General features: G+C 36.7%; 3 protein-coding genes across 7 annotated transcripts; 1 reads left to right on the plus strand and 2 right to left on the minus strand.

The window, feature by feature from the left end:
* Positions 1-1818: 1818 nt before the first annotated feature.
* LOC124197656 lies at positions 1819-3887 on the minus strand. Its single transcript, XM_046593192.1, has 2 exons — positions 3477-3887; positions 1819-3138 (listed from the first exon to the last, which is right to left on the minus strand). The coding sequence occupies exons 1-2, from the start codon at positions 3606-3608 to the stop codon at positions 1948-1950; spliced, it is 1323 nt and encodes a 440-aa protein (XP_046449148.1). The 5' UTR covers positions 3609-3887; the 3' UTR covers positions 1819-1947.
* A 678-nt stretch (positions 3888-4565) lies between these two features.
* Positions 4566-6114, minus strand: LOC124197604. Of its 5 annotated transcripts, none has more exons than XR_006876267.1 (5): positions 5993-6114; positions 5615-5781; positions 5283-5473; positions 5077-5186; positions 4566-5006 (listed from the first exon to the last, which is right to left on the minus strand). XR_006876267.1 is itself a non-coding variant. In XM_046593121.1 (5 exons), exons 3-5 carry the CDS (start codon positions 5443-5445, stop codon positions 4905-4907), a joined length of 411 nt encoding a protein of 136 aa, XP_046449077.1. In that variant the 5' UTR covers positions 5446-5473; positions 5615-5781; positions 5993-6114; the 3' UTR covers positions 4566-4904. The 5 variants fall into 5 exon arrangements, 1 of the variants encoding a protein (XP_046449077.1); XR_006876266.1 differs by having other exon boundaries at positions 5072-5186; XM_046593121.1 differs by having other exon boundaries at positions 5077-5222.
* A 149-nt stretch (positions 6115-6263) lies between these two features.
* On the plus strand, positions 6264-7307 carry LOC124197603. The gene is made up of 3 exons (XM_046593120.1): positions 6264-6693; positions 6759-6971; positions 7034-7307. The coding sequence occupies exons 1-3, from the start codon at positions 6344-6346 to the stop codon at positions 7176-7178; spliced, it is 708 nt and encodes a 235-aa protein (XP_046449076.1). The 5' UTR covers positions 6264-6343; the 3' UTR covers positions 7179-7307.
* The last annotated feature ends 18954 nt before the right edge of the window (positions 7308-26261 follow it).

The raw sequence follows: 26261 nt of genomic DNA on the forward strand, positions 1-26261 counted from the left end.
CAAACGGTGAAATTTGGTGCCGAAACAAACAACAGTTTTCATGTTCGAGGACGTATGGTTTGCATGGGGTGCCGAAACGGTTGAAGTTGGTGCCGAAACGAACGAAATTGGTGCCGAAACGGTCAAATTTGGTGCCGAAACGGACAATATTTTTTCATCATCGAGGAAGTGTGGTTTGCATGGGGTGCCGAAAACGACGAAATCGAAGTGCCGAAAAAAGTGCCGAAACTGGTGGACACCATTGATGCTAGCATTGAAGTCATGCATTCATTCACTTTCTCGCACTTTCTTATCAGCTTATGACGCATTAGTTCCGATTAGTTCAACCACCTCGAATGAATATATTGCCTGTATTGCTGTTCAAGCGTGACGCTTTAAAAGACAGTTATTCTAACATTATAGATAAACTATAATTTACACAAAACGCCAGTTTATTATAAAGATTTCTAAAAGAAGTTAAAGAAAAACTAATTATTCAGGCTATGATTGAATCATTGAACTTGATAAAGGAGCGGGATGTGCGACATTCACACCTGCTGGGGGGATTCTTGTCATAGCCGCTGCAACTTTTGCAACAAGAAGCCCCCAGCGGGTGTGTTGATTACTAAAACTGAAAATGACGCTTTGGGGGGGGGTCTACAAAAACATGAATAACTTAAAGAAAAATCGGTCCCGCCTTCAAAAAACTAATAGAAACTTGAAGTAAAAGAAACAAAGAATAAAACGAGACTAAGTTTGTAATTTTAGGTCGTATAGGTTACAAATGGGAGAGATTTTAAAACTTTTCGTTTCCCCATAAGCGCCATGTTAAACCGCGCGAAGAAATTTTCGACGGCTCACCTATTTTTCAATAGAATTTAATGTTTTAAAAATACTAAATTACATCTAAATTAAACCAAAATTGGAACTTAACTTAATCTTGCAATTTTCTTTAACCCTGTATTTTTTAAAATTAAAAATTTTTAATAGAAAGACACCATAAACCAAAAAGTTAATTTTCAAACATATTTTTTATTATGATCCCTTTATTTTTTCTTGGATGGGTTTTACACAGAGTAAGAAAACATTAGTATAAATAATGCTCATTAAACAAATTGCTTTTAACAATTTGTTTTGGGTGAAAATGCTAAAATGACTGTACTATAAGAGGAATGGTCAACGACATGGTCGTCCTATGCCGTATGGTGGCGCGTCGATCAGATGATCTGAAAAGAATTGCTTTTCCTCTGGTCTCCCTACTGACGGTGAGTCTTCAGTGAAGACTCACCGGTGTGTGAAGACTCTTCACACACCGTCAATTTCCCGTGACTATCTATCCACGATATCATTTTCGGAAACACATGTAAATTATGTAAAAAAATTCCGCATGTCCTGTGAATTTTTTTCAGATTTTTAACGTTTTTTTAACCTTGATTCCTAAAGCAGCTGATTTCCCCCCTTTTTCCTCCTTTTTAAGGGTGGTAAAAGGGAGGGATAGGGTGAAAATATGGTCCGATCCCTAGAGCTGAAAGAACGCTGAAAGGCGTTGAATGGCGATATCGGACTTATAATCCGATTTTCCCCGCTAGACGGTCCGATCTAGACGACAACAAGATCGGACTTCTCGGTTGAAGTTTTTGTTGTATTCCTGGCCAGCAAAAAAGCATCTTGGTTGGTGTTGGAGGGTTGGTGGGGGTTGCAAATCGGGTTGGTGTGGGAGCAAGTATGTTACCACCGCTGTGTTAAACGTATTTTAAGCTACCTGTACCTACTAGCATTACTTTTATTGGAATAACTTTAATATCAAACAAGTTTTTACCGTATGCACCTCAATACAACTGTTCAAGATTTCGTTTTATTGTTTATTTTTATGATCAATACAATTGGGTTTCAACCAGTTGTCTATTACTGTTCACACGTCATTGAATACAGGAATTTACAGGTAAAGTCAGACCATTCAAGCTTTCACTATTGGTCATCCAAACGTAAAAGAAGATCCGTTACCAGTAAATCCAAGTCTGCCAAACTGGACCCATTCAGTTCTTCCATCTCCATCACATTAGCGGCCGGTTCAGACTTAACAACTCCGCTGTCCTGTTGTTCTGCGAAGTTGGATATTGGCCACACGAATGCTTCCTGGTGATGACCCAAATATTGGACCCTTCCATCAAAATTGGGTTCTAGCTTCAACGCTGGGCTGCTGAAGTCAGTAATGTCTGTATTGTAATTAACAATCGTCGTGAAAGTGTCCAAGCTCAACAAGGTCGAGGGTGGGGATGGCGCTTCTGACGGGGAGTAAACTGGAATCGTTGACGTGGTGCGATCGTCACATTGAAGAGGTTCGTCGACGGTGACATACAAGTTACTTTGAGTAGCTTCTTCACCTACTGCTTCATGATAGGTGAACGACACTTCGGCTGGTTCCTCCTCCACCTCCACCGGTTCTGATTTGATAGTCTCCAATCCAGAAGCATTCATTTGTAATGCTCTTCGACTATGCTCTCGCTTACTATCAGAAAGTCTTTGTTTAAATCTTTCGTCAATTTTCAAGTGGACATTGAGATGACTGTCATCGATAAGGTAAGGGACTGTGGCATTTGATTGTGGCAAAAGAGTATTGGCAAGCTGGGAAGAGTAGCCACTTTCTCCTGCTTGGTAAGACAAGTGGCTATGGTGGTTGGTGACGATCCGCAGCGTGCTGAATAAACCTGGAGTAACAACAGCACAAACTCGGCCACTCCTCGGGATAGTGTACTGCTCCTGCCTTTCAGATAAATGCTGCTGCTCTTGCAAATGACTGCATCCGTCTAACGAGACCGCAGGCATGGCAGCGTCCATAGGGGGGCCAACAACAGGAGTAGGAGTCGTACAACTCTTACGAGCAGCAGATGAGCCTTTCGCAACCTCCGTCTTCTTTCGAGGGCGATATTTGTAGTCGGGGTACTCTTGAATATGAAGCAAACGCAAACGCTGAGCTTCCTGGATGAATGGTGTACGCTCCTCCGATGACAACGTCTTCCATTGTTTACCCAACTGCTTCGAGATCTCGGCGTTGTGCATCTCCGGCTGGATCTCACATATTTTGCGTCTTTCAATCTGAGACCAAACCATAAATGCATTCATCGGCCGCTTTATGCGGACTGTGTTTTTCTTCTTCGTCTGCATGTGACAGGGAATTTAAAAACAACAACAAAAAAAAATTAAAATTAATTTCATGTGATTAGAGCCATTGGAAGGAAGAAGAAGAATTAAAAGGAAAAAATAAATCATTCATAAGTCGTGACGATCAACGTGAAATGTAAAAATCAACGTTAATAAGACTAAAATATGCATTACTGAAAAGGTCCATATGTGGTAATAAAACGAAATTTATAAAAAGAAAGTTCTGCTTAGAGAAATGTAAAATACAATAATACATAACAATACAAAAATACTACATTCTTGTCTCAACAAATCAAACAATTCAATTTAATAGCAAAGAGTCCAACAGAACTAACCTGCGTTGCATCCGAATAGGGTGTCAACGATTTCTCGTCTACTAACATAGAGCCAAACATCGGTAAACCATTTTCTGCCGGTAGTAGTCGGCCATTGTTTATCGGCTGCTGCTGCATATTGTTCAATCCCATACAAAACAAAATACCACACTAGAAAATATTTGAGTTTTAATTTAAACACACAAAGTTCAGCATAGTAAATTAGCTCAGAAATGAGCCATATGTAAAACAACTGTTTTGACTTTGACGACAAAGGCAATGGCCGAACGAAAACTTGATGAGGCAATAGCGTGGTTTGACGCTAAAGCATGTTCAACACACGACACTACGTATATGCATCGCCACGAAAGTTTTCGGCAGGCCGTTCAATCTTTAGTCCACTTCCTACTGTACTTTCTGAACGAATGACGTCGGTACCAATTTCATTACCATTCCCCCTTTTTTACCTCAATACTTCGCGAATCGCTTTAGGCAAAGACTTCCCTTGGGCACTTATTTGAGAGAATCTCGAATCACTGACCGAGGAGAATTTTTCGTTGACATTTGCATTATAATTTGTTTTTTTACTTTTCAGTGAAGCCGATATGTAAGATAGTTTTCGCCAAATACTGCTACAATACAATAACACGAAATGTTTTCACCATTCAAAGCGTTTATTCCGTATTCTAAATGCTGCGTACCCGTACTCAATAGTTGTAAATGAGGTTTATTTTATAAGCTTGCACAAAACGTACTTAATTTGCGTTTTAAAATTGGGGCTCGCGTTCGCCTTCGGCTAAGTCACCTTGTAAGAATTATGTGAAAATTAGCTCAAAATTTACAATTGTTGTTTTGGCATTCTATTTTGAAAACCAAAAAACAGGCAACAAAAATAAATTTTACTTCATTCGTTGTGTGCACTGTAGAAATAATTTTGCTTTACGAATGGACGTTGATTTCCTTCAGTGTGTATTTTAATCTGACGAAATTCACTATTATCTCACATTAAAAGAAAAAAATTATTTTCACCGTAATCAAAAGCGGAGAAAACGGTAAACTCCTGGATCCACATAACACACTTCATCCGTCGGGTGTCCAACTGAGTCAACCTTCATTATGAATTTTTTTTATTAACTCGCAGAAAAATACTTCTAAAATCATTCAGAATGTATGGATTCGTGAATAAATCTGGGAATATAGTAGTATATACATACGCGAGACGTAAAACGACAGAAGAAAATAAAAAAAAAAATTAAATATCGAAATACAAAATAAAAGAAGTTTGTGTACACTCGCTTCAAACGCGTTGATACCAAACCAAAGGTATCCATCTACACAACATGTCGTGCATATCAATCACATGGATAAATCTGTTTACAAGAAAAAGTAGCGAGCAAGGTAAAGGGTGAAGAATGAAATAGGATGGATGTTGCGTTTTCCATGTTTTTTTCATTTCAAACCTTGGTGATGGAGAATTAGATGATGAAAGTGAGGAACAGGAGGAAAAAATAACAATGGCTCTTGAAGCATGACGATTCTAGGAAACGTGTACTGCAAGTAATACATCAAAAGTATTAGCACACAGAGTAATTCAATGCAGAAATAGGAAAACCTACCAAACCTTGAAAGGTTGGATGTGGATCTCCACAAGGTTCTTGGCAGCATTTTCCACGACCGAGCGGCCCTTGACATCGAGGTAAGTAAAATGCAATGTGTCTTGTAATCGAGTGACTGCATACGGAGTTTCGATTTCAATGTTGGATGCTCCTTCAGGGAGAATAATGCGAACAAGTGCATCATTCGTTTGTGTTACTTTGATTTTCTTACTTTGTATGACTAAATGCTGGAAACCACAATGTTCTCTTTGGTATTCAAATCCCGAAAAAGAGCTTTTGAGCTTGGATCCACCATGACAAACATCCAAATTCTCTTCAACAGCAATTTTACCCAATGTGTCTAAGGAGATTGGCAACGCTAAGAAATGGAGCATTGTTCTCAAAATGAATAACAATGTCCTCCTAAATAAACAAAACTATTATTATAAATAATATACATTTTTACTTTAAATTAAACTTGCATCCGTCAAAGGAGCAATATTTTCATATGGTCCATTGGAAATCATTTAATCACTTTGTAAAGAGGGCTTAACTCTAGTGTACCTTCCAACAATTGACAAACTCAGGAAATTTTTTGTAGTTTGTGATGCAATTTTGTATGGGCTGAAGATGTAGGCACTACCACCGTACTGGACTCATTGCTTTTCTTTTTGTGTAATTTCTGCTAAATGAGTTACAGGATGGTGAGTAAACACTGTGCCAACAAGAACCTGAAGATGACACATAATATAAATTATTTGAAAAAATTGGCATTTTGAAACAAAATTTCACGTCATTTCACGTTCACGTCTTGGATATCTAAAAATTAAAATAACTTTACTTAACGCTATTTCTTCAAGAACAAAATTAAAACTAAAGCTAAATTTCAGTCTCATTAGCGTAATTTAAACATTGGATTATCTAAAATGAACAAAAACTTACAGGGAATATGCGATCGGCATATTCAATCACAGACCAAACAATGGCGTCGATGCGGAGATTGAGATTGATATCTCAGGGCAGAGTTGCCAGTAACTTAGCTCACTTTGACAAATTATTTTAAAATATAAATCAGCAGTTCTATTTGATATTAAAATTTAAGTAATTAAAATTTATGAATAAATTTCTGTTTTGAATGGATTGAGGGAATTTTAATAGACAAAAACTAATAGTGTTGGCTAACGTCCAAAGTTGCCAACGGACCCTGCACTCCGGGTTCCGCACTCACCGTCCAACCGACATATTTGACATATAACGACACATCTGACATATTATTTACAATTTGATGGGGAAATGGAAAAGTCGTTCAATGAACTCGGGGAGGACATTTGTTATGCATCGCAGGCTGATACTGAATTTGTGAATGCCGAAAACGAAGATGACAGTTTGGAAACGTTTGAGGAACTGGCTCGCCTTGTTAAGGTGCAGCAGCGGTTGATCGTAGAAGGCGATGTGCAATTACGGAAAATTGATGGTGGTCTCTCGGAGAACGAGGAAATAAAAGACACTCACGAGTTGGTTGAGAAGATTAAGAAGGCTAGGGACAAGATTGGAGAAGGTATGCAATTGTACGTGATATTTCAGCAGGGAATAGACACCTCCCAATTCAGTCTTGCTCTTCAGTCAGCTGAAAATGATAATCAGTAAGACCCTCTTCTTTCCTTTGTTTTTAATCGTATCACATCTTAAACTTCTAAACCTTCAATAGGGCTGCAGAGAAAATAGAAGAGGAACTACTGGAAGCGTCTATTGAATACCTTAACTTCAGCAAAAGCAATCTGTTGGAATCACAGCAGCTTGAAGGGATATTAAGCGATATAAGAGGGGTTCAAAATGACCTCCAACAAATTCAGTTGGATATCTCAGAACTCAAGACTAACCCAAAAACTAGTGCTGGGTCCAAATCTTTAAGACCCACAAAGTGTGTCAATTAATTCAGAATTTGTGTTCACCTTAAATCTGATTTTCATTTTGAACACATAGGTTGGAAGCCGATTTGGATAAATTGTTGGGCACGTATAATTTCTACAGATTTGTTACTCAACTCCTGCTAGTGGCTTCTGAAGAAGATCTCAATGACCCCAAAATATCTGACTTGTTTATCAAATGTGGTGAAGCGCTAGACTAACGGATAAATGCATTACCTTTAAGATTGTAAAAATAATTGCTAAGTTCGCTAAAACCTGGTAGAAACACTTATCGATAATTGTAACTTCTTTCATGACAACAAGGTCAATGTTATACAATATTAAATTTCTGTTTTGTCTAAAATGTTAGAAAAAGATCGTCTTCGTCTCAATCAACACAAAACTCTTATTTACTGCTAGTAAAATCCTTGAGAAAGTCTGGAAGTTTAATTACCCGAAGGGTTTCTAATCACTTGGTTAGATCTATTGCCACGACATGTATCGTGGCGCGACGGTCGAAACTGAAAATGTCTATTGCCACTATACGCCTATACTTCTTCTCTGATCTCTCATATCGTGGCAACATTGCAACAACACGAATTTTGTCTATTGCCACGAAATGCGTTTTCGTACTAAGTTCCACAGAAGATGTTTAGGAAAACTTTAAATAGGGTAAAACTACATGTGCATAATTCCCGTGAAAACGGAATGAACATGCGTGAATGTCGAATGAAAAAAAAAATGATTTCGTGGCAATACACAAATTTCGTGTTATTGCCAAGAAATCAGAGCAATAGATGCCTGGTGGGTTCTCGGCTGTGTTGGCTTCCCTATCCCGGTTTAAGGGTAAACGTCCCCGATTTTCAGACATTTTAGGGCGGAGCTTGTCAGAATGTGAAGTAGAAACTGGAAACAGAGCCATCTAGGCTCTCAAAAGTAGCTGAGCGTAGTAGCTGACACACTCACTAAAGCGCTCATTCCAGTTTCCAAATCGGACCACGTTTACCCTGAAACCGCCCGGGATAGGGAAGCCAACACAGCCGAGAACCGACCAGGCATCTATTGCTCTGACGAAATGAGGGACTAGAGAGGAAGCATAGGGCTCTTTCGGATCTGTTTTCTTTAGCCGTTTTATCTGGCAACGCAGTATAGCTGGTAAACTTTTTTAGCGCGAGAACGGGGAGAAGAGGGAGAATGGGACGAATGGAGGAGAAGAGGAAACGTGGGTCCCCTTTTTTTCGTACGCCCTCCTCCCTCCCACTCGTCCCATTCTCCCCCGTTCTCGCGCTAAAAAAGTCTAGAGCCATGCTGCGTTGCCAGATAAAACGGCTTTTCTATTTTGGAATGATGAATGTGTAAATAGAATAGAATGACCGCGTAGTGACATAGACTATGACTTTGATTTTGAAACGAAACGAGTAAACGACCATTACAGTTCACTTATACCCATTGTCTGGTCGTTTGGTGTACAGTCCATATGTGGGACATTTTTTTTCTTTTCGCTGCCATTTAAATAAAACTAAGAATTATGAAAAAATAAAAGTATAGGGGTGATTCCCTGGCATTTATTAACATTAGGTTATTTTTTTAATTTTTTTCGTTGAATCATTCAATAGTTATATGATGAAATGCCAACATAAAAAAATGCCGAAAAAAAGGGGTTAAACGGAACAGAGCCGGGGGAAAAATGGAACATCAATTTTCTCTGCAACGGCTTAATTATATTTATTAAATAATGCACTGCTGAAAAGGAAATTCATTTCCCTTTCAGAAGTGCTGTCTTTTTATTTATTTTGTAAAGTAGAAGTGGAGATACTATCAAAAAAGTTTTTTTGATAATTTTTCCTTTGTTGTTGTTGCCAGGGGGCGTTTTTCTGGAAATAACGTTGATCTGGCAATACAGTACCTGTTTTACCCCGTTTTCCATGTCCCGTTTAACCCGAACCCAAACAACATCAAATAAACTAAAATATATCATACTTAGGAACACATTTTTTATAAAATATTAATATTATCTTAAACTAGGAAAAACACCCTATCAAACAGCTATCAGGTTTCTATAAAAATATTTAAAAAAATACTACGAAAATGAAAAACAAAACGTCGGAAATTTTTTTTCCGATTCCCATTTTTTTGTTTTTCCCATACAACTCGACAAAAAATCGGAAATTCAGAAAAAAAAAACTTTATATTATAAATAAAACATCATTTAACATACGCTGTATGTATTTCGTAATTTTAAGACAAATTGTACATATAAAAATTGCCCTGTACATTTTAGCCCCGTGTCCCACATAGCCCCGGTCTATGTCTATTGTACATATACTATAGAATTTTGACGGATTATTACTAAATAATATTTTATCTTCAGGAATTAGGGAAACCTCTAATGAGACAACAGGAGAATTTATCAATGGAAGTGAACTGTGAAAAGGAGTGAACTGGGAGTGAAACAAACCACGAGTGAGACAAGAGAACAAGTTATGAATAAAGGTAACAATATTTTGTATTGCTCGACAAAGTTTATTAGAGTAAATAATTACAGAATTAACTTGTAAGTTTTAGGCCTAAGCACAGCATGGTTATGGTTATGGTTATTCAATTTCTATAGCGCACTTTACAACTACATGATCAAATGACGCTGTTTAGTTTCCAATTTGGAAGATGTGATTAAACACATTACAGTATATTTAACGTCATATCCTTGAAAGCAATCAAGAATCCTGTGTTATGCGTGCAACCTCAAGGCCGCTACTGCTAATAGTTTTATGACGGGTTCAGCTGGGGATCAAAACCAGAGCCTCATTGCCTTTTTCCAGAGCGTTGACGCTCTAGTCCACTTCACCACACATCCCCAAAGCAAAACTTCACTAGTAGTAAACAATTCTGTGTATGTTATGTTAGGCCTAAAACAAACTCGAACAAACTTTGAGTGAGACGCAAGGAAAACTTATATATTTAGTAGGCCTACTACACAATGAAATTTTGTATTGCATGGTATGATTTTGAACACAGCAAGTAGGCCTATAATAGATATGAATATAGAGGTCTTGACTTTTCTTCTTCAGCTCCCCAAATCCGGGGGCCTATAGGCCCAATTTTTTATGTAAAACAGAAAAAAACGTGTTTTCCCATACACTCTAATGGAAACTTCCTCTCTACCTCATTGTGCTGCCAACTGGTGGCGGCTTCCACTCCCCAGACAGCTATGGGTTCGACTCCCCCTTGAACAGGGATAGAAACTGCTTTCTCCTCTATACTTCTCCCTGATGCGGGTATGCAGTGACAATTTCACAGTTTCAAAAGAATTACTTTGCAAATTTTTTCAAATGTGATGGCTTTGACAAGATTAACACAGTTTGCAAGTGGGCATTCTTTTCTAAGTGATGAAAACATTATTAACTTCTATGAACGTCTCGATTCACCAGTTGAAATGAACACACTTAATTCGTCCTATCAAGAGATTGGTTGTGGCGAGAAACTTGTGTTATTGAACGAAATCATTAAAATTAAACAATTGTATTTTCGCAGATGATTAACTTGCGCTAACGCAATAAAATATCAGAGATTAGTAGTAAATGGAAACTTTCTTCACCGCGGATAATTCTGAAACATTCCAGCGTTATAATTCTTTTATTATTACCCAGCATTGTTACGCGAGTATAAAAATGATTTTAAAAATCTCTTCTATTTTAACTTCTAACTCTCCCACAAACCTTAATCCATGTTTATTAACTAAAGATGATTATGACCACCGCAGTTCGAAATTGCCTATCATTTATGACGATTTTTCAGACACTGATTTGAATTCTCATATTTCTAAAATCTATAACAGTGCAGGGGATTTTTAATATTTAATCCAATGGAAATTCAAGGCAAATTTTAAAATATTATGTCTTCAAATATTTCTCTAGCCGTTCCTTTAGCTTCACGTTTTGAATTGGATTAGTTGTATATAGTTTTTTGACAACATACTGCAAGAAAATTATATGCAATACATATTTTAAAAAGGTTTTGTATACTTATTGGAAAAAATTACCACAATAAGCCATCTTATGCCAAAGGTCTTTTAACGGTAAACATGGGTTGCGCTTCTCATGAAAGGAACTGTTCAAGCCGTGATTTAAACTATTTTTTTTTAATTGTGATAAAAAGGAACAAACAATAAAACGACGATTACGCACGAACTAGACTAATATAAAGCTGTGCCATGCAGATACAAATATAGATTACTTAGCATTATTGATACATTTAAATAAAGTGTAACTATATTGAAAATTTGAGGCTTTTTTAGTTTTAAAGCCCACAATTCTTTATTTCTCAATATTTTTTATCCCTACTAGGCTTAAAACAGAGAAAAAAATTAGCTATGAAAAGCGTTTTTTATTTTATGACAAATTTCTTTCTTTAAAACCAAAAGTGCTTTGAAAATGAAGCGGGGTGTGACGAGTCATGGGGCGAATTGCTCTTGTAAACGGGGTAGAACGGCCCAAGTTATTCTAATTGGCTAAAAGAACACCTATCAATGGCGTCATGAACTAAATTTACCGAAAATTTTTCCCTCATATACCAAGCAACCCAATTTGCCCCGAGAAAAGGTGTCTTTGTTATTATTAGGGGAGAAAGGGGTCATCTTGAACAAAATTTTTATTTTTCAATTATTTCTTTTTGTATTTACTTTTTCTGAAATATTTTTTACATGCATTGTGAAGTATTCTCTTGTCTACCTACCCTATTTTTTTATTTATTTTTTCGTTTGAAAATAAAGGAGTTGTAACGGTTTTTACAAAGTAAATTTTTTGTACCTTCGCGAAAAAACGTGGGTCAAACTGGAGAGGCTATGTATGAGATTGGACAGTGCTAGTTAAAGGTACAATGATCCATGACAACAATTTTAAAAAATATTTTCGAATTCTCCGTCCATTCTTTAGTCATCCACGCTAAAATGGATAAATTCGTGTAAAAAACTTAAAAGTTATGAGTGTTTCATTGTTTCTGTAAAGAGGGGGATAGATTGGACATTTCACGGAAATTTTGGCCCTAAGACTACTAAGCTCCTCCCACTGCTATAGTTAGCGTTGTCCAAATACACCCCTAAAACTGCTGTCCAATCTAACCCAACCCTACACTTTTTTGTATTTTGCTTATATATTTTATTTAATATACTTGACATTAAAATCATAAAAAGTAATTTCTACGGTTAACATAAAGGAATGAATGCTCTAGTTATATCTATAATTTGTTTATTAAGGTATCACGTTTTTATGTTATTTTTTAGCTATTGAAATGGAAAAAAAAATTACATCAAACGCTCCTATTATATTTAATTTGGGATAACATCCAAAATAATCACGCAATCTCAATAAAAAGTTCGAAATTGCTCGGTTGACTTTCGATCCTCGGTCCTTCGACATGTCAAGCTGGGATGCTGACCATTAGACCACCGGTGAAATGTTAGCAGACGGGGAAACATGGGTCCGTATAGTTTTGCTAAGACACTGACCAATGTAATGCAGGATGTGACCGCATGATATAGCAGTGACTGGTGAAATTGTCTTTATCTTTATAAAATTTAAAATTTATGGAAATTTCTATATTGCCTTTTCCGAGACGCGAACCTCGGACCTTTGACATTACAGCCGTAGCTTCTGACCATTAGACCACCGTTATTATATTATCCGAGGGAGAAACATGGGACAGGATGGTATGGACTCGATAACGTTGTCAACTTATTAGTTTGGTCTCATTTCCACTCAACCAAACCACTTTTTGAAATATCATTGCAATTCACCGTATTCTTATTTGAATTTTCTTATTCTCTTCATATTTGTCCATGCCGACTTCTAGGACTTTCTAAATAGATATCCGAAGCTATGTTTGTGGATCTGTAAGTGTTTTATGTAGTAGCGTGTGAACTGTATACGTGTAGTGGTTGTGCCCAGGTGTGGGAGCAACTATGCTCACCAGGGGGAGTCGTCGGATACCCCAATTTTTTTTTAAATTTTCTAAAAAAAAAATCTTGGGCCTGAATGACGTCAAAATTGGGCCTGAAAGGCACGTAAAAAAAGGTGGGCCTGAACGTCGCGGGCCTGAATGACTGGGCCTGAATGTCGTACACAAAGTTTATCCATGATGTAAAACACTAAATTCTACATGAAATATTAAAAAATTAAATTATATCTTCTGAACTGAGGGAATAATTACATTTGTCCAATATGACCCGTGTCCATCATGACCCCGTTCTCCCCTACGTTTTCAAGCAAAAATTTGGTCAATAAAAATAAATTAAATTTGGTTTTTGAAAGAAGAAAGAATTTCCCTTTAGAAACTTATTTTTAATAAATTTTAAGTTAACTAAGGAATTTCGTTTTCTTTTTTCTTTTGTAGACTTCCCTAGTTAACTTAAAATTAAGCAAAAATAAGTTTCTAAAAAAACGTGTTTCGTTGCCGTTTGCCGTATATGTGACTTCGCCCCCACTCCTTCGCTTTTTCCATTGTTTCCTATGTATCAAGTCCCATCTGTATCGATATACAAGTCCTTGATACATAGGAAACAGGGAAAAAGCGAAGGGGTGGACAGAAAAGGGGGCGAAAAGCACATATACGGCAATCGGCAACGCCGAATAAAACGCCTGAAAAATGTTTCGAATAGCCCCCCTATTCGAAACATCACGAAAATCGTGATATCTCGGACATCTTATAGAATTATTAAAAATCCTTTTGGAATCTTGAAGAGGAATAAAAGGGCTACATTTTACATTAATTAGATTTTTTGTAAGAATAATACGGCTAAAAGCGATGTAGTCGGAGGGGGAGACTTTGGGTTTTCGTGATATTTCACGATTTTCAATCCCGATTATCTCGGGGAAAAAACAAGATAAAAATCCGGACTTTATTCCGTTGGAATTGTTTTGCAATTTTGAGCAGAATAGACCTAGTCCGGATTTTTAGATTCCCTTTCCGGATTACGATCCGAAAACGACCTCCGGAAAAAGGGGGGGGGGGTATTTCGGTCCGGCTGAGTGGGAGATCGCTTGTTAAAAGCAACAAAAATTTAAAAAAAAGTTCTTTTGGTAGCAGAACCCAATGCAGGCGATTTTTTTGTTTTTGGCCACCAGTCGAAAAAAGATCTCGTGTCTTCAAAAAAAGAAAATTTGTTCTGTCTCTCGTGTTTTAACCAGCCTTCAAGTCTGGTCTCCTTTTGACAGTGTAAGAAATCTCTTCATTTAATTTCTTTCTAAAGGTATTAAATAAAGTTCTAAATTTACTTAACCTTTTGCAGTTAAACACTTGTAGTAATATTTGTCAGTTGATTTTGCTAACATTTTTGTGTATGTTGGTTCCATGCCTTTATGGCTTTGGATCGACAATCATAATTCACCAACAGATTCCGATAACCGATGAGTATCAGATATTTCTCAAATACCTTCTTCTCGTAATTGTAGAATTATATTACGTAGGACTGGATCTTAATTGAAAATAACAGTGACTCCATACAGATTTTTATTATGAGCATGCCCATCTCTTGGTTTTTCACGTGCACTAATAACTAAACGACAATATGGTTCAGTTCGGCATCTGGAATTTAAAATGCAGTTATGAAGTCTTTTATGTAAGGATTATTCCGTAATATAATTTTTAGCCTGAGAGGTAATTGTAACTGTTCGTTACAAGAGATAAAGATGAATATTATAAAGATGGCGATTCGTTGAAGGATGCACTTGTATTATAGCACTAGCAGTAACTGCATGTACAATAACACAGGGGATACAATATTACACGAATGCATGCGTGATTTCCGATGGATTCGCTTATATACCTACGGATGTTGGCAGGTTATAACTGGGAGGCTTTCTAATATCATAGAAAGCCTAAGGTCTTATAGCCTAGTAATGCGATGTTACTATAATGTCGTTAGGAATACATAAGCAATCAGTCCCAAGGCTGAACTCGTTCTTGATGCTAATGGCCTTATGGCGATTGATCCCATTACACAATGAAGATAAAATTTCACGAACTGTTGTTGTTGTTTCGTTTGATGAACGCATATTTCGTAAGCGGATGTTTGCTTCATGGTTTGGGTCGTATAGGGGACACTGGGGTGAAATGGAACATTTTTTATGTCTGCCGTATTACTTATGATTTGGGACAAAATATAGAAAGGGGAGAGCGGGGCTATTCTGAACAAAATTGTGAAAACTTTGTTATAGTTACAATTTCTTTCAATACAAACTAATATGAGTATTTGTTTTGGTACCAAAATGTAGCCCAGGTTTTCTTCTTTTGAAAACTTCTTTTTTAAATTTTTTCTAGTAATAAATAGCTTAAATATTAACGGTTTAATTTGACTGACTTTTTGTCCGGTTTTACCACACTGAAGGGGCTTTTTTGAACCGTTTAAGAATAAATATATTTAAATTAGTTTAACCCAATATTTATTATGCATAAATATACCAATCGAACCGGAATTTTATTTCCGTTTTGATGGTAAAATTTTTGTGTTCGCTTTAAAGAAATTAAATTAAATGAAAAAAAGTATAGAAAAAGTTTGTTTTCTTTTTTTTGCAGTCTGTTTAGCACAACCCACAATTTTTTGTATGGCGTTCAGAATAACCCTGTCAAAATAAGATTGACATTTTCGTTTATCCCTGAGGTATATTTATATACGAAGGTCCTTAACAATATAGGGTGTGGGGTATAGGGGGTAGGGTAGTAGTAGCTAGTAGTGAAATTCAGAGGGTTTAATGTCCATTTAGTGTTCCTTTATACGTTTCTTCCCTGAATGACCAATCGTCACCAAATTTTGTACATAATTCTGTCAAAATTTGATACATGGCGTAACGGGGTTTTCATTTGTTTTCATTACTGTTTTAAAAATTTAATTTGCGTACTTGTTACCTAGCTGGTTGCCGAATCCTAGGCAGTGAATTCGCTTTTTTTGCGTAACCTTCCAACTGTCAGTGCATGCTCAGCAGTGTAAACATAAACAAAAAAAAAGTTTGGATCTTCCCTAGCAAGACAAGTTTTCTGCTACGGGAGTGGAGAGTATTTATTATTTGATTTTGTTTTTATGTTCGATTTCGATTTCGTCTTTATTCTTCTTTTTACTTTGTATTTTCCCATTATTACTTTTTTAAATCTTTTGTTTTATTATCACCTCTTTTTGTTTACTGTTTTTTGTCTTGATTTTAATAAATTTTTTGATCAAGTAAAATTTCTATTCCTCCTTTTTTAACAGTTAGTCATCAACCAAGAAGTTGAGGAACATTTAAAAATGTTTGATTATACTCATTTTGAAGCTCTGGGTCATCTCTCTCTTCTTCCCTTGTCCTCTTTACAGTCATCAAGATCTTCTGGTGGTCGTGAAGAGTTACCACCGATCTTCCACTTCCATTTACCTCCGAAAGCTTTTTTTAAAAGTGTAATTTTTCAAAAATTACAAATTTATTTTTCGAGATCGAGATTCGAACCCTAATCAATACGAGTGGCAGCCCAAGTTGCTAACCATTAGACCAACATTGACATTTTTATATAAGGGAATGCGTGGCCCGGTTGGTGAGTACACCAAATAATGTAACAAAAGTCGAAGTAAAGCAATGGTAATGTCGCTAGCGACGCTACCATCGGTATCGATTTCGGAACCGGTCGTAAAACACTTAGGTTATATGCCTTAATTATAAAGATTTTTTCAGCGGTGGTTTAATCTAACTGCTATAAGAGCACATCCATTTCTTTGTAGTTAATATGTAACTAATAATTTTTCTAATTCCATGTTACTATAGTAATAAATATTGCTATAACTTAATCTAAACATGAAGTGCGACGTGGGGTGGCGGGGCGAATCCTCCGCCATTCATAATTCGCACCACTCATAATATTACAGATTATTTTTCAATTAGTTATAAAGAATCAATTATGGAAGATAATAAAGGGAAACAGAATTTTCCAAACGTTATAGTATGTATTAATCAACCATAACCTTTATTTTCTGTCTCTTTAACGTTTAAAAAAATTACCGAAGGATATTACCGAAGGAATCTTGTTGTAAATGATTGAGAAAACACACAAACAAAAACTTGGTATACTTTTAAAGATAATTGAATGGGCTTTTTATTGATGTATAGCTTAACTAGATTTTCAATTTTTTTAAATGTACAAATTCGCAAAAAAAATAAAGAAATGAGAAAAATTATTATGGAAAAATAAGATTTTCTTAAATATATCTAAAACTAATTATTATTTATGTACCGAACTTGGCATACCAATACCTCACATGGTTTGCATCAGTTGGTAAACATTTATTTCCTGAATTTATTTCTAACAGGTTGGCTGTATGGAATAGCCCCCGTCCAAAATAGCCCCGCTCTCCTTTACATTTTAATATTTTTTTTTGTTCTGTATCATTTAGCTACATCTTGGCTATGTAAGGAGGGGAATCCTTACAGAGAAGACAACGGTGTTTAGTACGAAGGGACCGCTTGTATTGACGTGTGTTGAGCAAGGGGGGTACAACGAGAGATGTATCATGGGGCGGTTTATATATTATGGGTTAATTAGTGGGGAAATGAGAAAGGTGACATGTCCTGGGCTGGTGCGCCGAGTCATATCGGGCTGGTGCGCCAAGTCATCTTGGGTTTGCGCGCCGAGACGTAACGCTGCCTCAGCAGCCGCTGGGTCAGCGCTTCTACCAACTTAAATGGACTCGGTGTGACAAGCTATGACGTCGGGCTGTGACGTCAGGATGTTACGTCAGGGAGTGACGTCCTCAGCCCCGGCCATCCCGAAGTGGGTGGGGCTGCCGCGGGGCATTAAAGCTAACCACTGATTTTTAAAATGTTAATATTAAAAAATAAACGAGATATGAAATAAAATATAACTAAGCTTTTTTCACTTGACCTGCACTTGATAAAAAAAAACGTTAAATGGAACAGGCCCCGAGGTAAAATGGAACGCCATTTTTCTCAGCAAAGGATGAATAACATTTTTTGAATAACCTATAGGAAATGGGAAATTCATTTATCTTCAAGAATATTACCATGTTTGCGAAAAACCAGTTAATTATTCCTGAGTAATTATTGTTTGAAAGTGGGACTTTTTTTCTTCCTTTTTTTACTGTATTCTGGTTTTTCTTACACACTTATAACGGAAATAGGAAGGTCCTCCTATTTCCGTTATTCATTTGTTTTCGCCACTTTTCCGCCCCTTCCGTTCAAGAGCAAAAAGGAAGACAAATATAAAGAAAGAAAGGAAAAGACAAAGAAAGACAAAGAAAGACAAAATAAAAACCGTTTTAGCCCCTCCCTAAGCTCCTCTTACTGACGATTGCAATATTCGATCTTCGGGCGATTTTCTTGCCTGCTACAGTGAATTTCTAAAGGATTTTCTTCGCAACAAAACATTTCCTGTAGCTCATCTTAACTTCGACCAAATAAGTGACAGTTTTGCCATTTTTAAAATGTAACTTTTTTCGAGCAAAACCTGTTAAATTTCACAAAAATTGATTTCATTAGAACTATCATACCAATAAAGATACAAATTCTATGCTAACTTCAGAGCACCGATTGAGGCTGATCACCAGCCCATTTTTCATCAGGTATATCTAAAGGTTAATGAATTCTTGACGTCAAATTTGGAGATTGACGAGTAAATTTTGCCGACCTATAGGGGAGAGTTGTACTAGTTGGCGCTTTTTTAGTTTTTGAGCCCCCATTTCTTTATTTCTCAATATTTTTTACCCCGGCTAGGCTTAAAAAAGAGGAAAAAATTAGCTATCAAAAACGTATTTTTAGTTTATGACAATTTGCTTTGTTTAAAACTAAAAGCGCTTTGAAAATGAAGTAGGGTGGGTCGAGTCAGGGAGCAACATGCTCATGTACGCGGGGTAGGATGGCCCATGTTATTCTTACGGGCTAAAACAACACCTGGCGATGGCGTCATCAACTAAATTTTACGAAAATTTTTCTTCCCATCCAGCAATACAAGTTGTCCCGAGAAAATGTTTCATTGTTATTATTGTGTTTTCAAGCAATAATTTTTTTAATAAAAATAAATAAAAATTGGTTTCTGAAAGAAGAAATAATTTCCTTTCAGAAACTTATTTTTCATAAAGTTTAAGTTAACTAGGAAATTCCACAAAAGAAAAAAAAGAAATGGACGACACGAATTAAGGATTTTAAAAAATATTTTTTTTTCTTGTTCCCATACTACTTGGACTATTTCGGAAATTTGTTTTTTTAAAGATTCGCATCATCAAAGACTAGTAATTTTTAAAATGCAATCCCTCGGTCGCAAGAGGATGAAAAACGGTGGGTTCCAAGTTACCCACTACCTCAATTGCCCCGTTCTCCCCTACAATGATGATATTACTACAAATGTGATTTTTTTACACAATATAAGAAAATGACAACTCACCTCAAACATAGGATAGAACAAAGAAATTCATTCTGGAAACCAGATAGCAAATCTTATATTAGCAGTCCCATCATTAACGACACACCCAAACATCAAACTATCCTTCAATTGTGTTATTATTTTTTTGAAACGACGCACTACACTTTGATGACATAGCTTTAATATAAACGAAAATAAAACAAATAAAAAATGACAAATTAAAAGAAAATAATGAAATTTCGCTTACTCTTGAATGCCAGCTTTCAAGTCGGAAATTTTGTCAAAAATTCTCGATTTTGTAGTGGAAACTGGAACCTTCTTCAGTCAGGCTGGCACCAAGCAACCAACAGAACCCCTCACGCTTAAACCTTTAAAAAATGCTACCTTATCTGGACTGGCCATTTTCAAATATGACAATGATGTGCGAGTCAAGCACAGCTAACGATCTCGGCTGACCGAATAACTCCAACAGTAGATATATTGAACATTATTTATCTTCACATGTTAAATTCCTACTACCGGATTTCTTTTGTTCTACTTTAGTTAATGAACCCATTTAAGGTTTAACCTAACATTTTCTGTATCGGAACACCGAAAAATAGAATAGATTTTTTTATAACTAAACTAATTTTTTAAAAGTAAAATTTATTCTAAAAATGCAAACAATGAAAAGAAGAATTACTTTGTGATTATGATTCGTGATATTTGCTTGTAGTGCTTCAAATGAACGTAGTTTTAAAGCGTACCCTGTGGTAAATTATGTGCAATATAGTTTTGGATGGGCTATCGCAATGGATTCTTACGCTTTAAATGCCTTTTTGATTGTGCATCAGACTAGCAATGAATCACTAGGGGTATGGACTTAGAAAATTTCTCACTCTCGCACTAACGGTTTCGACAATTCTAGCTTACTTTAATTACTCTGTGATACATTTTGTAATATATAGGGAACATAATTCTATTTCTATTCTATCTATGGTTCAAACTTTAGGTAAAAAAAATTTTAATTTTGTTTCCTAACAACTAACTGGTGGGTGGTGGCGAGTGGGTTGTGGCGAGTGGTGGGAATAAATATTAGGCTAGAGGAGGTGGGTGATGAGGTAGAAAGGAAGAGTTAGAGTTAGGGTGACTATTCGGTACTTGCGCCCTTTTTTCCCGATACAACGACTTAAGTACCCAAATAGCTCTTTTAGTAGATTTGCACAAGCCAGTACCCTTTTTTCAGTAGCAAACCGCCACTGTGTATTTTCGCAGCTACAAATGGAAGGTGTAAACCTTCCAAACATGTTTTGCTTTCGTTAGTAATGAATTCGGTAACGGGAAGCCGCAAGACTATTGAAGTAGTAAACAAATTAGGCCATGGCATAAATTATCATGCTACTGAAGAACTGGAAACGGAACTGACTTATTCTACAACTGATGAATCAAAAATACTACCCTGGGGTTTACAGCGCCATAATCAACTAGATACCGGTAAATATGAGCGGAATGATAAGGCATCAAAGTTCACATAATTAATATATTTCGTTGAATTTATTTCCAGGGGTCGCCTTTGACAATTATGATCAGTTTGTAGAGACTCTAACAGGAAAGGACCCTCTGCGCGACACCGTAGGAATGGCGTTTCAAGATGTATTTGAGGGTTTACAAGTAAATCCTGAAGCCGAAGACGGTAATGAAGACGAAATGGTGAAACACTGTCAAAAAGTCACTTCGGCCAAATAGTAAAAAATGTTATTCATAAGACCCAATTTCGGCCAAAATATTACCATTTTGGCCAATATTTGGATTTTTCTATCAGGTTGGATTTAGCCCACAGAAGTTGTTCTTTCGCCAACTCTATCTAGATTTTTTTTATCAACCACTTTGTGTAATTTGTCACAGTACGACGTTGACAATGTCTAAACGGTTTTTTAATGTGGGCCAAGTTCCTGTTCTCCGCGAGTGGCACATTCTTTTTCCAATATCCGGATGGACAAGCAAGACGTGAGAGCAAGGATCTTGGCTGTCGAGGAATTTCAGAAACACCTGGAGTAATTTGTTGGTTTCTACCAGACCCTGTAAGATCGACGTTTTTTTTTTAATTGCTTGGATCTTTTCTTCTTCGCCAGTACGTACAATTTCATCTTTCAGTCGGATGGCTATTTTGACCTCTACCTGCTTTGCTTCCCGCAAAAAATCTTTATGCAGCAGAAATTAATTGTTTTTCACATTTGCCAAATTTCGGACCGATCGCCAAATTCTCGTCTCAATTTCTTGGGGTGACACGCACTCCAGGGAGCTGTACCCTTCCGCTTCTAAAATGGGAATGTTGTGTGATTCCCATCGATTCTTTTCAAAATCAGGTTGCTCTGACGTTTTTTTTAAGCAGGAGATGATTCACGATTTTAAAGTGTTTTTGTATGCGTCTGAAAGTTGGCCTCCGATGTACAAATGAGAGAATCCGTTGACATCATTTCGTTTACTACTCGGCCTGTCCAACGACGGTTTCCAATAATAAAATCTTATTCTTTATTTCGAATAAATTTGTATCCAATTTATTCTTATTCTTTATTCTCGAATAATTGTTTGCTTTATTTTATTCTTATTCTTTATTCGATTATGAAAAAGGCGAATAAAAAATAAAGTTCTTTCAAGTTCAAAATTTCATTTTTCCGCTTGCCGTTGCTATTTTGTTTGGAGTTATATTTTCCGTTTAGCCATTAAAAATAGTCATGAGGCCAATAATTTTCTGCTACTAGCACGCTAATTAATAAGTACGGCACTAATTCACACTAGTTAATTAGTGATACTACTTCTGGAAGAACTTAAAGTATAAAACTAAGCTGTTACGTATTAAAGTGTATCAAATCTTGCAACTAGATATTAGGCATTTTGGTAATAAAATTATCAAATATTGCCATTTAATTTATTATGAATACTAATACTATAGTATAAGGCTACTTGAATTTTGAATAGGTGTGAGTATATGGACGACAAGGCTTTATTAGGGTAAAGTACCTAATTCGGGACAGGCCCGAAAATTTCTTATTTGGGACGAAATAACATTTTTCAGTTTAAAACAAAAACTAACCCGAGTTTCGATAAGAAAAGTTGCTGAAATTAAAGAAAATGAACGGATCTACGTTTATATACAACTATGTCAATGTAGCTGTACAAATTTTAAAGATATGACAAAAAATATATTGGGAAAAAGGACTTAGAAAAAAGCTAGATTTGGGACGTTTGCAATCTTGCAATATTAAGATATTTAGGGGTTATTTTGAGCTGAATTTAGTCTTAAAATAAAGAGCTCGACAGAATCTTTAGATTCAATGCATAGAAATGCAAGAAAAATAAAGAAATTTCCATCAAATCGAACTTGAAGCTTGCTGGCGATAAATCCCATAACACAAAATCGGGACACCCAAGTACACAAAATCGGGACAGTATAATGTACGCAAGATGGCACTAGTTGAACTGTCAAAATCAGGGTTTTACTATCTAACTTCTAAGTTCCGTCCTGGACGACACTTATTGTGAGGTCGAATATTGATGATGAAAGTTTTTTTCATTACGTCTTTTATGATTTTGTATAAGAGTCTTGCCCCTAATTGTTAATTCTATATAATTTTGTTAAGACACTTTCCAAAAAATTCTTGTGGCACAGTGGGTTGAGTGACTCTACTAAGAATCGCATTTATAAACTCTCAGTCGTGGGTTCAAATCCAAGGCATTTTTGATATTATTTCGGAAATCGCCTCAGGGCTGTCCCGAATTTATAGCACAGTAAGGATACCCGTAAAATTAATTCTGCGTGTTCTATCCTACGATTTGCATCATACATTGAAGAGATCGCCCTATTCTTGTATGTTCCCATGGCTCAGTGGATAAAGTGGCTGCCTGGGATTCGGATTGTGTCAATACAACATATCGATATTGTTCGAACTCTTTTATGTAAGATAAAAACCAATGAGAAGTGGCCGTCGAATTAATTTTACGGGTATCCTTACTGTGCTATAAATTCGGGACAGCCCTAAGGCGTTTTTCGAAATAATTTTAAAAATACCTTTCCTGGGATTTGAACCAATAATCAAAAGTATAACGTGGTTCCCAGCCAACGACTGAACCCACAGTGCCATCGGAATACGACAATATGTGATGAACTCTTCAACAGGTGATGAAAACCAAAGGGAAATGACCGTCGAATTTATTTTACGGGTATCCTTACTGTGCTATAAATTCGGGACAGCCCTGAGGCGATATTCGAAATATTTTAAAAAATGCCTTACCCGAGATTCGAACCAACGACCAAGAAAGATAATCCAATTCTCAGGCAGCCACTTATCCACTGAGTCATGGGAACATACAAAAATAGGGCGATCTCTTCAATGTATGATGCAAATCGTAGGATAGAACACGCAGAATTAATTTTACGGGTATCCTTACTGTGCTATAAATTCGGGACAGCCCTGAGGCGATATTCGAAATATTTTAAAAAATGCCTTTCCTGGGATTTGAAACATGAACAAAAAACGGTAACGGTTTCGTTATCCGTCACTCAATCCAACGTGCCATGAAACACTGTCGAAAATGATCTCTTGTGTAATACCGTTGACAATAGTCGTGCAATTCGGAATAAGAGGGATGCTGACAGTCAAATATGTTGATTAACGTTTATTCATATAAAGACACTTTTAGATGTGAAGGGAGTCGAACCCTAACCTGTTGTACGTGAGATTGATAGGTCAACATGCTATCCGTAAGACCAATCGTGTGTTTTGATTTCTGTTTTCATTACTGTCAAAAAGTGGTTGTTGCTACACAACCAACGGTAGATGGCGCTGGCGACTGTCCCGCATTTGGTTTCTTTGTCCCATACTTTTTATCGGTGTCCCGACTTAGGAAGGTGTTCGGCCTATACTAAAGCATGCGAAACGGCAATAGCCAAAAAGTGTCCCGAATTAGGAACAATACCCTATTTACTATTCATGGTTTTATGAATAGTTTTGGTTTTATATCATAAATTTTATGATTCAAAAATCAAAATATCATCCTTAAACTTCGCAAATTATGAGCATTTATTTTGTTCGAAAATTTATTCGAAAATTTTTATTCTTTTTTTTTAATTCTTTATTCGATCCAATTTTTGGCTAGACCAGAGATAAGGAGATGGGACACTGCCGTGTTAAAGCGGCCATGACAATTTTCTGCGCGCCATCTAGTGGCTAATGCCCTCCTTTCATCATTAGCAGACGAATTGCCAGCAATTCCCATTCGCACGTACTGGTTGTGAGGCACCTTGTTTGAATTTTGTCAAAGGAAGCTAGAGGAGGACGACTAGCATGAGGGTATGATTCCCGTATAATGATAGTTGATACCCCCTCGCCTAAAACAGTGTTTCTCATTTAAGATAATCATAATCTAGAAGCACTATATCTGTTTTTTTCTCACTTCGGTGAACTCAATGACAACGTTTTAAGCCTTTTAACTCAAACTCTTTTACATCAATAATTAGACTTGAAGTTAATCAATAGAAGGGAACAGTCTAACTAAATTTCTCCTCCCAGTCCCTTTACAATTATGAAGTCAGGCTGTGTAGGAGAATTTCAGTTGGACCGTTCCCTCATAAAATTTTAACTTGTTGAAGTAATAATATCTTCTTGTTGAAGAAGACATTGACTATCATTGGGAACGGTCAAACTTTAACCCTTTACATCAAGAATATGTTTGAAGTGACTCAATATAAGGGAGAGGTCCAAATAAATGCTCCACCATGGAGCATTTAGTTCAAGTTCAAGCGGCTGCAACCATCCCCGGATTTCAATTGGTCTCTGCTGCCTGTTTGGAATTGTATTCTGTGCATCCCAAATATATTTCCGGGACGCGTGGTTGCGTAAACCCACTTGGTTGCCAAACCCAAGGATGCTGTTTAGCAGCTTTCCTATTGATACTTTCTCTCGCGCTCTCAGCCTTCTGGCTGTTAGTCAGTCGATTTTCTCTTTCACTGAATTTTTACACTCAAAGCTGACAAGTACTTCACCATTCTCAATATGGTGTGTCCCCTGAGTAACTATACATATTTACTGTACTCCCGCAATTATTCGGATACATGTATTTATCTGACAATGTATATATTGGCTAGCATGTGCATTACACAATATGTTACAACACTGTTGCGCTTCGGCGATGTGGTTGAGCATTTGCCCCATTTGCCCTACAAAGTGGCGGATTATGCGGAGATTACGGAGAGGTTGTTCATGCGGAAGCAGTACGCCTTGGTGAGGTCTTGTCGGAGGCGGCGGAGGGCAGTCGGCTTGTTGATCCTCACCAAGGTTTGCATTGTTGTCCTGTGTGCCATCTTCTGCTTGACCGTTCTGGAGCCAAGGCGGCACACCGGCATCTTATGGTCTTTGAGGTTGACGTCAACGGTGACTGCAACGATTACGGGGAATTTCAATTCGGAGCTATATACAACTACAATACAATTACGAGCAAATACTGGAGCTAGATAGAAATACAGTTTAACATTAGAAAATTAAAAACAGGACACTGGACTGAAAACAGACACTTACCAGGGAAGATAGCAGGGAGAGATGTACGATAGAATTAGTTGGCTCGTTGTGTTCTCTTAGCATGTTCAGATAACGTCTGATTTTTACATTCGGATTTGCTATTGAGGTAAAAAATTAAAGGAGGAGGAGGACTGAAGGAATGGTGTAAGTTTTTATAATTGATTAATTGCTCGAGGTCGCTAAGTAGTGACGGATCGGCAATTGAGATTGTCGGACAAGTGGCGAGACCTGGATCTAGGTGTTGAATTCGAATTCACAGCTTATATTTCAAAGTAGAAAAAAAAGAAAGAGGTAACCTTAGGCATAATGGTACTAACTAAATTTAGGCCTATATGAGGCTTTCCATAACCACTACAAAAC

This window comes from Daphnia pulex, chromosome 7 (assembly GCF_021134715.1).
Source record: "Daphnia pulex isolate KAP4 chromosome 7, ASM2113471v1".
Taxonomy (NCBI): Eukaryota; Metazoa; Arthropoda; class Branchiopoda; order Diplostraca; family Daphniidae; genus Daphnia; species Daphnia pulex.

What these genes read in the sequence shown, in the direction of transcription:
- LOC124197656 (XM_046593192.1), bottom strand. Translation starts at nt 3,608, where the DNA reads ATGGGATTGAACAATATGCAGCAGCAGCCGATAAACAATGGCCGACTA. An exon ending in CCTATTCGGATGCAACGCAG is followed by an intron (nt 3,139 to 3,476) that starts GTTAGTTCTGTT and finishes TGTCACATGCAG; the next exon opens with ACGAAGAAGAAAAACACAGT.
- LOC124197604 (XM_046593121.1), bottom strand. Translation starts at nt 5,445, where the DNA reads ATGCTCCATTTCTTAGCGTTGCCAATCTCCTTAGACACATTGGGTAAA. An exon ending in CCAGCATTTAGTCATACAAA is followed by an intron (nt 5,223 to 5,282) that starts GTAAGAAAATCA and finishes TTCTCCCTGAAG; the next exon opens with GAGCATCCAACATTGAAATC. An exon ending in TCCACATCCAACCTTTCAAG is followed by an intron (nt 5,007 to 5,076) that starts GTTTGGTAGGTT and finishes TATTACTTGCAG; the next exon opens with TACACGTTTCCTAGAATCGT.
- LOC124197603 (XM_046593120.1), top strand. Translation starts at nt 6,344, where the DNA reads ATGGAAAAGTCGTTCAATGAACTCGGGGAGGACATTTGTTATGCATCG. An exon ending in TCAGCTGAAAATGATAATCA is followed by an intron (nt 6,694 to 6,758) that starts GTAAGACCCTCT and finishes AACCTTCAATAG; the next exon opens with GGCTGCAGAGAAAATAGAAG. An exon ending in AAATCTTTAAGACCCACAAA is followed by an intron (nt 6,972 to 7,033) that starts GTGTGTCAATTA and finishes TTGAACACATAG; the next exon opens with GTTGGAAGCCGATTTGGATA.